The 17,059-nt window shown below is 44.1% G+C and overlaps 2 protein-coding genes across 4 annotated transcripts; both read left to right on the forward strand.

Moving 5' to 3' along the window:
* Positions 1-365: 365 nt before the first annotated feature.
* nptxra (neuronal pentraxin receptor a) lies at positions 366-7,765 on the forward strand. The gene is made up of 5 exons (XM_076996947.1): positions 366-1,715; positions 2,560-2,812; positions 3,528-3,769; positions 4,182-4,361; positions 5,919-7,765. The coding sequence occupies exons 1-5, from the start codon at positions 1,044-1,046 to the stop codon at positions 6,150-6,152; spliced, it is 1,581 nt and encodes a 526-aa protein (XP_076853062.1). The 5' UTR covers positions 366-1,043; the 3' UTR covers positions 6,153-7,765.
* A 3,029-nt stretch (positions 7,766-10,794) lies between these two features.
* Positions 10,795-17,009, forward strand: dnal4a (dynein, axonemal, light chain 4a). Of its 3 annotated transcripts, none has more exons than XM_076996949.1 (4): positions 10,795-13,113; positions 14,554-14,637; positions 15,554-15,637; positions 15,999-17,009. In XM_076996949.1, the coding sequence occupies exons 2-4, from the start codon at positions 14,566-14,568 to the stop codon at positions 16,161-16,163; spliced, it is 321 nt and encodes a 106-aa protein (XP_076853064.1). In that variant the 5' UTR covers positions 10,795-13,113; positions 14,554-14,565; the 3' UTR covers positions 16,164-17,009. The 3 variants fall into 3 exon arrangements, with proteins under 3 accessions (XP_076853064.1, XP_076853063.1, XP_076853065.1); XM_076996948.1 differs by lacking the exon at positions 10,795-13,113 and adding an exon at positions 13,503-13,643; XM_076996950.1 differs by lacking the exon at positions 10,795-13,113 and adding an exon at positions 13,648-13,672.
* Positions 17,010-17,059: the final 50 nt, after the last annotated feature.

The raw sequence follows: 17,059 nt of genomic DNA on the forward strand, positions 1-17,059 counted from the left end.
TCATGTTCCATCTCAGTTTGTGATATTGATATTCTGTAGGTGACGATCAGTTTCAGCTATATAACAATCTAAAGCTATTTTTGTCATCTTGCTCTCAGTCTTTGTCACTGTTCAGCTGTACTCTCTCGCCGAGACTTGTCAAATCGAGCTAAACCTGTTGTACTGAATTCATATAAAAGAAAAAAAACTGTAAATTGCTCCACGTGCGCCAGTGTCTTTCCTTTTGCACGTGTGCGCTGTGTTTGGGAGACATGTCAAGGTGGATTATTACGGTAACCCGTTAGGCACATTGCCACGCGCGTGATCTCATTCTTATCCGGGATACCTCACTCGTTTTTTTTCCTTGTTTTTCGTGACCAACCTTTCACGAGGACGATAACGTGGCAGAGGTGAATAGCCACATTTGAGAACAGGCGTCCAAGATGCTCACAACGAAGTTCAGCTCCTGACTTTGGCTGAGACTGAGGCGCTATTTGTAAGACACTCATTGTGGAATAACAATCGTTCCTTTTCTAGGATTCATAAAGAAAACAGAGTGCGCTTGTGAACCATGTGATATGTCGATAGCTGTAGTCAAGGTTGTTGCGCTAACATACCGGCCAGAGCGACTCTTATGTTGGGGCACTTACGATGCTTTATAACGAGTTCCGTTTCCAAAAGCGGCTACAGATTGAGCTCACATTGGTGTGACATGAGACAACCCGCTCCCCCCCTCCCTCTCCCACTCTGCGCGCGCTCCGAGATGCTGCGAGATGCTTGCAGCGCTGCACGTGAAGGCACCTTTCTGCGCGAGAGCGTCTAGATAGAAAACACGTTTGTGTTCGTAGAAGAAAGGATGTGTCAGTGACCCACCGTGATATGTATCACTTTATCGATGTAGTATAAGGTACATAGTTGACGACTCAATGATTCTCTGGTGATCTCTTTTCGTCTTCTGGTTTTTAGCGGGCTTTCAATCTCACGTTTTTTTTATCCGTTTCTCATATTTATCGACTGTTCAAACCGCCACCCTGAAGTTCATCGTCGTTATCCTGGCCGCCGGGATGGTGGCTTTTGTTGGGGCTGTTATCTGCATCATTGCTGCGGTCCACGGCGGCTCACCTGCAGCTACCTCGGCTTCAGCGCAGCTGGCCGACAACCAGTCGCTCTCCCCGGGCACAGGTGGACCGTCTACCCCGTCGAGATCCGTGGCTCGGGCGGGACCGCTGGACGCTCTCCATGGTGCTGATGCGCTCAGCGGAGAGAGGGTGAGCCCCGAGACTCCCGTCTTCTACGGAATGACCGGAGTGGGAACCGGCGGCGCCGGCAGTGAGCAGCAGGTAACCTACAGCAGACTCATTTGTACACCACTTCCCCCCGGAGAGTGCAAACCGAAAAACTTTCAAGCCGACGACCAGTCACTGTATGCGGGCGAGGACTGGGGCTACCTCCGCACGACGGCCGAGGAGCTCCGGCAAACAGTGATACAACAAAAAGACGAGATTCTGACGGACCAGCGGACCATACAGGAGCTGACGGGCAAGCTGTCGGAATGCGAGAGTGGGAAGAAACGGAACACACCGCTGCGAAGCACGGGACTGTGGAGCGGGAAAAGGGTACAGAGGGACCGTCTGGAAATGCAGGACGATGCGGGGTCTTCGATGCTGACGGCCCTCGCCGTGGAGGAACTGGAGCGAGCCATACTTCAGATGAAAGACCGTATTGAGAAACTGGAGGTAAGATGGGAACCAAGAATGACCAATTCGATACTGAAAACAGATTGTTTGCTGAACATGGGAACTGAGTTATTCTCCGGATGGAATTATAGCCTCTTCTCTTTATCTGCACAATATTGGAAATGGGTGAATCAGAGGTTTGATGCTACATTGTGAAACACAGACCCCTAACGTTTCTGATGATCAGCACGCTGTGTGGTTACAAAGTTCACCTCCCCGCTGATCCCACGAGCTCATTTCTGCTCTGCTCACGTAGCACACGGCAAAGATTTACGGTCCTGCGCCAGACGTGGCTCTCAAATTGGGTCCAGACGAGTACATTTAGGTGATTTATGACCACAGTGCAGCGACTCTCATCAGCGCTCTCGCACTTGCGTGCGTGCGTGCGTGCGTGATGAGGATTTGCTATAGATCGATTTGTGTAAATGTCCCTGACGACAAATAATGAAGCGTAAACGAGCGCAGCCAAAATGTAACGATTTCACGGAATCACGAAGTCAAAGCGCTAAACAGCAAATAACACGCTGTGATGACAATTACCATATTTTACCCCAGTAACGTGCGTAAGGGCTGATGCTAAAGCCACACCATGAGTCTGCGCGCGGAATAGTGTGCAGGTCTGTGGCTGAGCTGCTGCTGTGATGAAGGAAACCGGTGCGCGCACAAATACGAAATCATATTTCAGTGAGGTTTAACATGAATGGAAATTGCAGCCAAATGGTGAAGGTTACTAGTGAAGGGAGGGTGGGAATGTTTACTCTTCATCACTTCTTCTGAAGTTTCCATAGTTAGACAACACAAGAAAGCTCAGTAAATCATTTACAGAGCGCTATTCCGCCTGCAGGCAGAGATGGCACCGCTGGCACACAACCACACGGAGGCCGAGGCGAAGGGCCCTGGCAGTGGCCCCACCGCCACCAGGGGCCAGGGGACGGCCGTGCAGAGGAGAGTGGACGATCTGGAGGGGGAGCTGAAGAGGAAGATGAAGCTGCTGGAGGAGGAGAGGAAGGCTCTCCGCAAAGAGGCAGAGAAACAGCAGCAGCACATCGACCACGGGCTGGTCACCGTGCAACAGCGGATTCACAGCCTGGAGCAAGGTGAGAGCACACGGAACGAGAGAGAGGATGAAAGGGTTCGAAATCAAGCTGGAGGATAAATAGAGAGATGGTTAGACAGATGGGCGGGACAGCTTGAGTGTAAGACGGGGGAAATCAGGAAAATCAGAGAGAGAAGGTGAAGATGGTGTGAATGTAGGAGCGATTTCCCCTGGTGTATTTCTGTAATGAGCCACCCTGGGGCTAGACACACTGCTTATGTCTGCAGTGATTTCTGGAAAGTGTTTTGTAGAAATAGTGGATTTCTACACATCTACAAAACATTATTTAAGAGCATAGGATCAATTATGCAAAACTGTTCAATATTCAACATTACGAGTTCCACCAGGAGGCTATAAAGAGACAGTCCAATACGTTTCTCTCTGCTCCAGACTCTGCCTCTGCATTTTGGATCAAACACTCTCTTCATATAACATTTCATAATATGTATCATATTGATTTAGATTTTTGTGGTTTTGAGATATATTTGATAGCATGATGGGAACACTAATCAACATTTTTAAGAGGTAAAATGATGTATTGTACTAATAAATCAGTTTGATATAAAAGCCTTGATTTAACAAGCAGTTTAGCTGTTGCACATTTCTAAATAAAATTCAGCGATGGGCTTCTGAATATGTAAATGTGTCATATCAATAAAAACACAGTATTAAAATGTTAGATTTCCTCAACCCCCATGCGTGCACGTCTGTGTCAGGTATGTCTGAGAACAGGTTCCCAGAGGGTTACAGGCTCTCGTTTCCTGCGAGAAGCAGCTTGATGTACGCAAAGGTAAAGCGTGCCATCCCGCCTCTCCACGCCTTCACGGTCTGCATGTGGCTGAGGCCCGCGCAGGGCATCCTGGGAACTGGAGTCTCCTACGCTGTGCCAGAGCAAACTCATGAGCTGGTGTTACAGCAGCTGGTCCATGGCCCCACTGAGCTCATCATCAATAATGAGGTACACACCACTTTGAACCCCTCACCAGATCAGTCACTCAAATCAATGTGATGAAACTCATGCAAAATTACTCTTTCATCTTGAAGTAGACGCATTAAAACATTACCCTGAGTATTAAGGACTTCTATTATGGTTTAAAAGAGGTTATTGGTTTGTAGATTGTTGTCAAATACTTTCCACCCCATTGCTACATTTTATATTGGTTGTTTCATTTCAATATACATTGATTAGACTAGTTTAAATAGTAACATAACAGGAACTTATTAGGTTTGATATGAATCAATCCTTGCCCCATCAAAATGCAAGCATTTATGCACCTGGAGGGACTCGTTGCATAAAGCGATGCCAAGAAGAGTGTGTGCAGTTAAAATATTGCACATTTCCGTAAGGATATGATTGGTCCTTCCTGTAGGTGGCGCAGTTTCACCTGAACCTGACAGTGGGCGTGTGGCAGCATGTGTGTGTCAGCTGGAACAGGAGGGGCGGAGTGTGGCATGCCTACCTAGGAGCAAGGCTGAAAGGTGAAGGGAGGGACCTGGCAACACGCCACTCCATCCGGCCTGGAGGAACTCTCATCCTGGGCCAGGAACAGGTGAGTCATAACCTGGCTGCGTCTCTGGAATACCAGATTTTCAGCATGGTAGCTACAAACTGCTTAAATGGTTGCCATTCTGCAATTGAAAGCTGTATTGTGTGCAGATTTATCCAGTACTTTCAAAGACATGTATTTAAGGAATTTTAGCCCTTTAAAATATTTTTTTCTTCTAAACCACAATCTCTATTAAAAATATTAGAAAAATGTTATGTAGTCAAATACTTATCATTTCATAAAGCATTAAACAGTCCAGAGAAGCAAATATAAAAAATATGCCCCATTAGACTTGTACTCAAACACACCCACTGCTACGTTGTAGCAAACACACCCACTGCTACGTTGGTGCTCGGTGGATTAGTAAATGTGCCTGGTTGGTCTTCGAGCGTCGCAGCAGCTCCAACAGCGGTTTTTGTACGACTAAAACTGGGCCAGCCAACTGGAGTTCGAATATGTGCGTGCTTCAGTAAACTCAGTTAACCTTCTTCACCTCCCCCAATGTTCTCCACCCTCAAAACTCCCCCCTCAGCGTAACCCGTCATTAAACTCCTCATCCCTTCATTAAGCTTAGCTGAGCTTTAAGACCTTCACGAGCTTGTCCATAATGGCTGTGTTTTTTACTGCTTTTACTGTGGATGGGTTTCTAAGCTTGCGCCCTTAATGGCCTTGGGCCTATGGGATAGAGTCATGTGACAGGAAAGAAGATGGAGATCCATCAGAAAAAAAATGTCATGCACATTTCACACTTGCAGAAAAAATGCACAGAACCAGTAGAAGTAATAACAGTATTTTCATTCCTCGTGTCATTCGTCACTTAATTAGTTTATATTCGAATGGTAGTGATTCCACATCATCTACTCCACCACCTGTTTATCATGGTTCATGGTACTGATGTACATAGTTGTACCGATAACAACAATAAATGTGGATGAACTCCTGCTTTCAGAAGCTTAACACGAATCAATCAAGGTCCCAGTTGCAACCTTAGTTGCAAGCGTAGTTGCAAGCTGCATCAACCTTGTCTATAACATTGAGAGTTCATCAGACCATTCCCATAGTGTAGAAGCGTAATATAACCTTTGACCTCTCTCTTTCACCTTCACAATACTGCTCGGCGTCACCATGTGCTGCATACCAAAGACACTCCCGTCCATGTTTTTATCATGACTCCAGATAACTGTAATTCTGTTCACATCTAAAAACCCTCCATAGTCTCCAAGACATACAGAATATACCAAATACATACAAAATTCAGTGGCAAGAGTCGTTGCACATAGCACAGTAAAGCTCACAGGCCTCTGATATCTTCCCACATCCAGTACAACCTGTTGCTCACCCACAAAACTCTGGATCAGCCCACCTCAGTCTATCAGTGATCTTACATCATCTTTTTCATTGCTCAACTTCTCAGTTCACTCGATGCTTTTAGTTTTCTTCTTCCTGTAGGCGGCACATTTCTTTGTGTGTGTGTGTGTGTGTGTGTGTGTGTTGTAAGTAGTGGCTGTATGAAACGCAGGCTTAGCAACAGATCTAAATCCTGCCTTCTCTGTCCTACAGAGTTCAATGGATGGCCTGCGTTTCGAAGCATCTCGTGCCCTGGTAGGTGAACTCTCTCAGTTTAACGTGTGGGATCGGCAGCTCACTCACACAGAGCTCTCCGCACTAGCCCACTGCGGCACAAGCATCCTGGGTAATGTGGTCCCCTGGTCCAGCCGTGATGTGGAAGCGTTTGGAGGGGTGACCAAGCACCCAGCTGAACACTGCGTCCATCACGCTAGTCTGCAGCAGTAAGGGATGTACTGGACCTCCGCGGGTCAGCTGTACGCTGGGCAAGGTGTCTGAGTCTAGGTCGGGTGAAAGATTGATTTCTGAGACACTAGGACACTTCTCGTCAGACATTCAAAGGAAGGACATTCGGGGGCCTTCAAGAGAAAACGGGGGCTTGTTTAAGCTTCCAAAACCTTGAAGGTTCACTCTGATACCATGTCTAGAAGTTTACTTATCACATGGTAGTCAGAGGTAAATGTTTGATGGCTGTGATGCATGGTGTATTTTGTTCATTTTTTTAATCTTTCTTCATCAAAGACTGGCAAGCTATTCACACAAGCAGCTCAGAACAGTCTTGTTTCAGATCTGTTTCTGTTCTTATTTTTGTGTCTTTGTTCTTAATTTATTTATTATTTATTAGTGTATTTAGTTTTTGTGTCACCCTGTTTCTATGGTGATGTTGAAAAGAGGAAGGCTAACACTGATTGGTCATGCAAGTGTTGGGTAGTGAGATATTAGAGATGTTTATCCGCATGTAAACAGCTTCAGTTTCCCTGAACAGACCTGTTCAGAGTGCAGTTCTACAGAGGAAGACATAACTGGATTAGGAGACTGAATGATCAGTAGGCTGATCAGTAGAATGATCAATTTCAGAAAAGAACACATCACTATACTACAGTGACCTTTTATGTTTGTTTTGCCATGAAACAAAATACTGTCTTTTTCTCTTAATCCAAACTGCTACAGGTATAGAATAAGTACAAATTACAACTTTCTAGAACATTCCATATGTTCTCAATGTAATTTATTTCTTTGATTCACTGTTGTAATATCTATATTTTTTGTTGATTAATGTGGAATATACATTCCAGATTCTTATCATTTTATTTCAAAGACTGAGATACCACAAAATGTGTATCATACAATAAATAAAGTGTATATGTCATATGAAATTGTATCATATCTGAAGTGTCCTATACCGTTACATTAAGTATTCAGCGATGCTCTGCATACAGAAGTGACACAGATTGAATCCTGTTGGGATGTGTGTACTCAAACATGGACGTAAGGTCAGAACACACCAGTGAGCAACTCACAGGGGTCCAACCTTCAGTCTGAACCAACCAAAAGTGCTGGGAAGATCTCACTACAGTTTTGCACATTATTTTGAGTGATGTGATAATGTCAGTGGCATGAGAAGTAAAAAAAATTGAGACTTATCAGAAAAGGGTCTGAGGATTAAATCCTTTATTGTAACCATTGATTCTCCTTCCTGGAGTTCACTGATGTCCAAGTTTGCTTTCTGTGTTATTGTTACTGTGAAGCCTGTTATATGTTCGGAGTTTGGATTTATGTGGTCACTGTGCTGTCATATACTTGGTGTGTGCATTAAAAATAGCTCATACATAAATATATATAATGGTTTGCTGGTTGTTCTGAAGGCTATGAAACATTTAATAGCAAGAATGTGTTTGAACTGAAGCTTTATCCTTTTGCCTGGTCATTATTTCTGTACTCTATTTTGGAGCTTGTTTGCTTTTTCTAAATTGATCTCTATTTATTCTAGTCTTGCATTCTTGCATTCCGTTGCTGTGTATACCTGACTGGAAGACCAAATGTGCAAAATAAAATTTACTTAATAACTGAGTGTTTGGCTTTTCTTTCTTTCGTGGCCTTGGGGGTTGTAATAGTGCCAGAGACAGATATTCACTCTGCATCTTATCATCTAACTGAGTTAGGGCATAATTGGGATAACCACAACCACCCCACTGACGCATCACAGCAACGCTACACATCTTAGCTGATGCGATAGCAGTGCTAGAGACCAGCCGCATCACTGATGTGCTAAAACAACAGGCCGAATTCACCCCAGGCCCGTCAACAGGAAGCAGCTGCCTCGTAGGCTGCACTGACACCCCACACCTGCCCCAACACCGTCACTCCTCTCATGATCACACCCTATGCAGGTGTGAGGACAACAGCTGTGGTAGACTGGCTTCCATTATCTATGAACCTGGGTGTGATAATGGAGTCAGCTTGCATGAATTCACTGGTTCCTGTTCAGATAAGTTCTGACATTTAATGGACTGGCATGAAGGCGTCGCTGGTCTGAGACCGAAATGAGCACGTCGGACAGTCGGCCTCCACCGGCGTTCTCCATTCCTCTGCTGACCAAAGACATTAAGGTTGCTGTGCTGTAGAGGATACAGCAGACAACCCATACCAATACCCAGAATAAAGTAACCACCTCCACAACTCATCTGCCTGCCAGCCCCTTGGCATTTTTAACCCTCATTAATGTGATGTGTTTTTGGTCCATTGCGTATGTGTTGTGTGTGTGTGTGTGTGTGTGTGTGTGTGTGTGTGTGTGTGTGTGTGTGTGTGTGTGAGAGAGAGAGTGTGTGAGAGTGTGTGCCGGGTTGCCAACTTTTCAAGATCGCTTGGAGTGAGATTTGAATCTGGAGGATGTGGCGAGTGTAAATTGTTGTGGGGGGGGTTGGTGGAGGGCGAATGTAACATGAACATTGTTGACCGTATATGTTGACATATATATATACTTATTTATATATGTATGGATGTGTGTGTGTGTGTGTGTGTGTGTGTGTGTGTGTGTGTGTGTGTATGTGTGTGTGTAACGATAACGTATATATATATATATATATATATATATATATATATATATATATATATATATATATATATATATATACGTATATATATATACATATACAGCACTGTCTATACACACACACAAACACTATACACACAACAGCAGCCACAACACGAGTGAAGGTACAGTACAATATCCTAATGGTCTCCTTCACAGTTGTCGTTTATGTGTCTGTTCTTCGGTCAGTGTGTTCTCTCGTCTTGCCATCATACTTTGGCGTCATACTACTCTGTCTCCATGACAAACACCTTCCCCGACTGTGCTCACCTACTGTTGTCTCCAAACTTAATTTCAGTGTCACTCACCTCTCAAGCGTATTTATAGCCTTGCCATGTTTTACTTTCCCTCCTCTCTCTCTCCTTCCTCTCTCCCTCTCCCTCCCTCTCTCTCTCTCTCTCTCTCTCTCTCTTTCTCTCTCCAGGTTCAATTATTAAAGCAATGCCAAGGGTCTTGACCTCTTAACCCCCATCATGGTGAAACAGGCTGTAAAGCAGTGGTGTTTCTCCAAACACACACACACACACACACACACACACACATAGTCACAGATAGACCAACTCACAGCCATGCACACACAATCTTCTCCTAACAAAACACACCACCACCTGCTACCATAAGTTTCTTTACGAAACACTCCTCTGTTTTTAGGCTGTGATGGTGGGAGCAGGGAGGGAGTGAGAAACGTTGTGAAGGAGTTTCTTTAACAGAGGCAGCACAGCCCTGAGTGTGCACACAGAGAACACAAAAGAAAGCCGAAGCAAAAAGCGCTGGCAGTAATCACACAAAGCGTGGCCTCGGCAGATTCGGACAAGGACAAGACTCGTCGTAACAAAGCAAGCACAGAATTGGAGGTAGGTACCTCGATAAAGGACAGCTAAAACATCCTATAGGTGAAGATGATTAGTAATTAACACTCAGGTCATTGGGAGCGGTGTGTGTGTGTGTGTGTGTGTGTGTGTGTGTGTGTGTGTGTGTGTGTGTGTGTGTGTGTGTGCCTTGTCACTATGTCTTTTCTTTTGCTCTGTGTTGATGATCCTGGTTCAGTGGGTAAGGGGTGTATTAGGCAAACCCGTCTCTTAGAATTATGACATCAGTTATGCAGGTAGAATGATAAATGCAGGCTGTGGAATGTCGTCTCTATCAGACATTTTAACATAACTGTAATTAACATAAAAGTACAAGAACATCCAGTGTTAATTAACATGAGGCCAGAGTACTGGATGCTCTTTATTGACCTTGGTCTTTGTTGCCCACTTGTGATTGTAGAGCAATTTTAAAACTCAATCACCAATTAAGCAGGTGACATGTCGGCCTACTTTACACACGGTGGCAAAGAGATTATTACAAAATCTCCTTATGCTCATAACATGTAATAACTCCTGCTGTGATTACCCCATTTTGAGTTATCTATAAACTGTTAAGCTGGTATGCATAACATATCTAACAAATAGCTCAAACTTTAAAACTGGCATTCATCTTTAAAATATGAGATGGGTTAATTTCAAAAGGTGCGAGGTTTAACATTTGTCTACCAATTGGGGGGTTAATGAAGCTTAAAAAAAAAGTCACTCTGGAACTTCTCCAGCAAACAGAGCAGGGGCCTTCACCTCCAGTCCTGGGCACCTCTGCAGACTTTCAGCCGTCCTCTTCTTTCCATTTGACAGGCTTAATAATTAGCTGAGCTGGAACAGGTTTGCTAGAGGAGGCAAAGCACACAGTGCCACAGGACTGTCAGAAAGCCCTGCTATACAGACTATGAGCTGCAGAGCAATAGGTTGACAAACCTGTTTATTATCCTTCATTGTCTAGATAATATTTCTTCTGATAAAATGCACAATCTAAAATAACTGTCTGAGTTCACTGAAAACCTTAGTGGAAACATTTTCCAATGTAAATTATCCTATAGGTAGCATGGTTTGACAGAATTTTTAAAAATAAGTTTTTATTTGTTTTTACAGGTGTAGTCATCTTTATATCGAGCACATTTGAAATCTGCCCATCGACTGTACCTAAAAAAGTGTTGTGATATGTAGACAGAAATATAGATAGAAATCCCAGTCATTCTACTGTTTGATGACATTTTAGAAATTTCTTGAGGGTTCTAAAATGTAAACACATAATAAATTAAAAGCATTTTGAAAACAACCTACCTCATAAACCAAGTTTCCTACAAATAACAATAAATATGTGAAATTGTGAGGCAAGGCAACAAGGCACAAGCAGATTTATTCAAAGAAACAAAACAACACCAACAAAGGCTTGAAAAAACAAATAGGATACACAAACATAAACAGTATTTAACAGTGTAGAGAGAATGGCTGTTTGGAGGCAGGAGTAGAGCTGGTGTAACTGAAACAGGTGTAGGTATTAATTTTTCAGGTGAACGAGCATGGTGACGTGACAGGGCAGAGAGGAGCGTTGTGAGTCGGAGTAATTACTGGTGCATGTGAGGGTGTGTGTGTGTGTGTCTGTGGGCGAGCACTGCCTCGTGCTTGGCTGGGTGCTTTGCCGAGTGCCAGTTGGGACATGACAGCACCCACACTAAACAGCCCACAGTCGACCATGAGCTGGGCGACCCAGGCGGTGAGACGTGGGCTTGAAAGGATGGACACACTGGAACAATATGAGGCCTGGGTCCAGGATCTGGCTGGCTGGCTCCCACCTTCTCTCCTCAGACCCAAACCCTTCCCAGCCAATCAGGTATGGCAGTTTTCCACTGCAGGAACTTCCAGAGCTCCTGCTTAATACAATCCGTTTGGCTGCTTTAGCTACAGGTGGTATCCCCACAAGAGGCCAAATATGATCTTTGGTTAACCCAGAAAGTCCTTCCACACATGTGACGTAACGTGTACCACATGATCTGACACCATATCCACAGGCAGTACAAACTGGAGAAGAATAAGCAAGATTACCAGGTCCACCATTTCATGCCTATAGAAGGACAGGGAGATGAATTGATTTTTACCTTTTGAGATCAGTAAAAATCTGTGACAATGTGGAACCTGGTGTGTGGTTCAGCTTGTCTAGTGGACAGAGAAGGTGAGGATTAGCTCAAGAGATCTTTGTGATCGAGGATACAGAATGAGGGAAAGATGGGACGGTGAGTGTAGAGTTGTGGGGCTGGAGACATTTGGTTGTTTATAGGTACTCAACAGTTTTGTGGTTTAGTGATATCCAGAAAAGGATGTTGGGCACCTGCTAGCCGATGTTTCCGCTCTTGGAACATGAGCTCGATAGCTAGGAGTTCCTTGTCCCCTGTCTATAGTTCATCTCTTGGGGGTGAGTTTCTTGGAGAAGTAGGCTATTGGTATCAGTTTAGGATTTTAGCCATGAATGCAGTGACAATATGTGAAGCATCCACTTCTGCATGAACAGGTAAGGGGATGCTTGAATGACAAAGCACAGGGGCCATGTTGAAGGTGCATCTGAGTGCTAGCTTCGTCTATGTGAACATCAAGAATTTTTTTTCACTGCAGATGGAATTCCCACTTCTCCGCTTTACAAAACTCTTGCAGGAAAGTGTAGAGGACCTGAGGAACATCGTGAATATGTTCATCCAGAGAGACCAAGCAGGTCAGAATGTCACTGATGTAAGCGGTGACTGATCCGCCAAGGTGTTCTCACAGGACACCAGTATACGTGAAACACAGAGGTAGCAGTTGCTAGGCCATATGTAAGTACTAAGGACTTGAAGCACCCTGAGGCTCTGCTGAAGGAGGTCTTCCATTCATCTTCCATTCATCTTCCATTCATCTTCCAACCTGATGCAGATAAGATTATAGGCACTGTGTAGATCCAGTTTAGTAAAATACCAGGTGCCTCTTAACTGCTCGAGGGCTGAGAAGTAACATGTATGGGCATTCCAGTAGGAAGGTGTTCAATCCCCTGTAATCTATACATTGTCTCTGTCCTTTCTTCTTCCATTCTTTGCAACAAAATATACATTCACCAAGGCAAGAGAGGCATTATCAAACATGGGATTATCAAAAAAGAGCTTCAAGATGGGATTCATGATGGGATTAAGGAAATTTGTGATGTTAAACAAAGGCAACAACTCTCTTTTACTGAGTTTTATTGAAGTGTTCATGTTCGTGTCTAAACATAACCTCGTATGAGAAATGTCCTGTACCAATGAGCTCAGCAAACACACACACACACACACACACACAGGTAAATGAACCTTGCTGGCTGGGTGCAGGTGCAGTGGAGACTGACACCACCTCCATGCAGCTACCCAGCATGTCCAGGTGGGCCCAGATCTGGTGGATCTCCTGCTGCTGGGATGAAGGCGAGGAGAGCAGAGGAGCCTGGCAGGTACCCACCCACTGAGTGAGCACCTGGGAGCCAGCGGTAACACAGGACTTGGGCTGGATGGTGTAGTTGTGCCTGGCACTACTGGTGCTCCTGGATTTATCAAAGGAGCAGCATGACGACCTCGTGCCGCTGACCAAGAACCAGCCAGGGCTTCAGGCAGTCAAGGACAGTGGCTGTCGGATGATCAGACGCCTCCTGGGTCTTCTTCTGCTAAGATGTTAACATAATGACAACCTTTCTCTAACCTTCTGAACACTACAGAACATTAGAACATTAAATTGTCTTTAGCCCGGAGCTACATGATGTAACTACTGAATTAATATTAAATACATAAACCCTAATGATGATTGCATACGATGCAACAAGCATTAACAGTGCAGTAAAAAACTCTCTAGACGTAGTCGTGTACAATAATGTAGTACAGCCCAATAGTACCAACGTTAGGACACCGGAAGTAGCAGGGTCACGTGGGTCTCTCCTCAGCGGTTGCCATGGCTGACTCGTCTCCATGTCAACGATAGTTGAGGAAAGTAAGTTTCTTCGCAGCACAAATCAAACGGTAACGCGAAATGTCGAGATTAACACGATGAACAGCGATGAATCCGCATTAACGTAGTTGTGCTGTGCGTTCAGTACATGTTAAGAAGGTCGCTGGACTCCAGACGAACCAGCTGCAGAGACTAGCCTGTTAGCTAGCTGGCTAATGTGTAGCTAACAACAACATGGAGGTGGTAATGTGGCTAACAGACGGTTAAACTAACATGTCGGTTAACCTGCAGCACCTTCATTATCTGACCGTCTGTGTTGAGCTCATGTCTGTAGTTTGGAGTTAAGTTAGCCGGTTTAGATTTGTCACCGGTCAAGGATGTCTTGCTAATGTTACTTCGCTAGCTTGCTAGTCCTAGTTATCATGTAAGTGGAGCATAACCTGGCTGGATGTAGCCAGATGTGGGTATTAATAATAATAATAATAATAATAGCAAACCAACGTGTCAGGATAAGTTGGGCTGCTTTACAGTAACCTGCCTGCTCCATAGCTAGCTGCTCAGATTTGGATTACTGTTGTTGTTGTTGTTTGGGGGGTGCACACTTTTATTGATATCTTTACGTGATATCAGTTAATTTTCTATCTACCCCATTAGAGTCGTGCCTATAAACAGTACTAGGACCCAATGGACTGAGTTAGATAGCTACACACGTGTGTTCTCTGCTCTAACAACTCACACAGCTCGTGAGTTTTGATGGTTGCATAATGTATTACACAAGATGCGTTAAAACAGAGACACAATGGAAATCTGTATTTGTGTGATGTATTGAAGCTGGTTATCAGACCATTCTAACTAACACAATATCATCAGGAGAATTTTAAGCTTTGCATTAAATATACTAACAGGGATTTACACAAGGTTAACCGAGCTTTCCCTTTGTTTGTACCTCTAGTAAGTAATCATAATGGCAGACACAGGTGAGAGTAAGAAAGAGGATGCAGACTACAAGAGACTTCACAGCTTTCCTCTCATCAGGGTAGGTAGGGATGGGAGGGGCGTGATGGGGGAGGGGAGGGGGGATGAGTGGGAGGGGCGCTTGCAGGGTTCAGGCTAACGGACTAGTAACCCATTCTGCACTGTTGGACTGTTACCAAAATTAAATATTTCAGCCCTTCTCAAAAAGTAGTCCATGTTTCACAGCTGTCTTGGGATCTTTTCCCATGTCTGTTCTCAGAACAGCCATGATGTCTCCCTCGATGTTAATACATCAGGGCCCTGTTTCCCTAAATTTTCCTTGTGTTAAGATCATCTTAAATGAGAGAGTGTGTCTTCAATGTAATACTTGATCTGCCATTTATATGAATGAAACGTACACTTATAGCAACTTTCAACATATACCCAAGGTTGCTTTACAATTAACACATTTACAACCTTTTACATACAGTTGTGCACAGCCTCAGACACCTGGGGGACTGAATCAGGTGCAGGGAGGTGAGAGACACCCAGGACATACCACTTTCCACCACTGAACATACACACACACAGTCATTCAGTCTCAAACAACTGGAAATACACACAGTCATTTACACACATACAACCGCCAGGCCACCATGTTGCCATATTGGGGAAACTTGGTCTTGAAGAAATCAGCATTTTCAAATGCTTTTATTCTCAGGTAGCATGACAAGGTAAAGCAGGTAGAGCAAGGTGCTAGTGATACCAAGGTTGTGGGTTTGATTCCCAAAGGAGCATGTGTACTGTCATACGGATAAGCATGTAAGTTGCTCTGCATAAGTGCATCTGCCATATACTGCACCTTTGTGAGAGAGACAGACGTGTTTGTATGCCCTGATTCTGTTCTAGACATATGCTGAGCCGTATAGCGTCCTTTGTATGAACCATTGTGTGGTCACGTTTCAGTTAATAATATCTTTGCCGTCTTTGTGTCCTAGCACACAGATATGCCTGAGGAGATGAGAGTTGAAACCATGGAGCTGTGTGTCACAGCCTGTGAAAAGTTTGCCACCAACAATGAGGTGAAAACTGTGTGTATGGTTCTCTGTGCATGTGGAATACAGATAACACGGGGTGTGCTAAAGTGGCTTCCTACGTGACGTGATTTTACCAGGCCACACTAGTGGGAGTGTTGGCACTTCCTCCTTCTGTTTGGGCCAGAGTCCATACGCTTACATCATACCAGACTCTCATGGCGTGGCCATCTGGACTGTTACAGTAGTCCGCACATTCTTTTATTTGTCCTTCTCGCCTCCTTAACATGCAGTCTGTCAGCTTTCCTGTGTCTGAAGTCAGTAATAAGAGACAGTTGACTCACTGTCTTTGTCTCTTCTGTCTTCTCATGATTCTCTCCCCCTGTCTCTCTCTCTCTCTCCCACTTAGAGCGCTGCTAAAATGATAAAAGAGTCCATGGATAAGAAGTTTGGGAGTTCCTGGCACGTGGTGATCGGGGAGGGCTTTGGCTTCGAAGTAACTCACGAAGTGAAAAATCTGCTGTACATGTTTTTTGGTGGCAGTCTGGCTGTGTGTGTGTGGAAATGCTCCTAACACCGGTCACGCTCCCCTTGCCTCTGTCGCAGTACCTACTTTTATATATTTATATACCCGTATTCACAGTACTGTCTCAACTATGCAGTCCTTTTTCTATTTTGTGTGTGTGTGTGTGTGTGTGTGTGTGTGTCAGATTGTATGATAGTATGTTTGAGAGAGAAACTGACACCTTAACAGCTTACACCCTTTAAATTTCACCTTTTCCTCATCCTTCATACTTTTTGGTTGTGTATGTAAGATTACATTGTAAGGGATGGTATGGAAAAGCAGTTTTATTCAGTATTGGTGCTAATAACTATTAAAGAATAACAGAATATCTGTGGACTGTTGTATACTAGAGTTTAAAAAAAGAAGGTCAATGCTATGTCTAATTACAACACTGATAGCTTTTGTGTTAATCTATAGTGATGCACAGAACATTGTGTTGTAGTGAACTGAACTGGTTTAAGCATGTAGTCCTCTGTGTTTGGGAGGGGTCATATTTGTTGTGTTTCAGTCCATTCCATATTACAAATGTTTTTAAAAATGCATCCACCACTGTTTTCTCTCTCTCTCCCCTTCTGTCTGTTGGCAAGTTGCAGAGTCTATCTCTTGGTGTGCTACCATGCCATCTGCTTCAGCTCTCTCTCTCGTGCTCTCTCTCGGGCTCTCTCTCTCTCTCTCTCTCTCTCTCTCTCTCTCTCTCTCTCTCTCTGTTCTTTTGTTCCCATGCCAATGGTGGGTGACCCTTGCAGCCCAATCACTTTTCTTTACCAAACAAGCATTTGTGAGGTGTCCTCTCTGTGAAAACTTGAATACAAATGTAGATCTCAAACTTTTTAAATAAATGAAATTGGTGCTTTTCTTGAGTACTCTTTGTTGTTTTCAGAACTGAATTTTGATAGGTCTAATGG

Source organism: Brachyhypopomus gauderio, chromosome 2 (assembly GCF_052324685.1).
Source record: "Brachyhypopomus gauderio isolate BG-103 chromosome 2, BGAUD_0.2, whole genome shotgun sequence".
Lineage (NCBI taxonomy): Eukaryota > Metazoa > Chordata > Actinopteri > Gymnotiformes > Hypopomidae > Brachyhypopomus > Brachyhypopomus gauderio.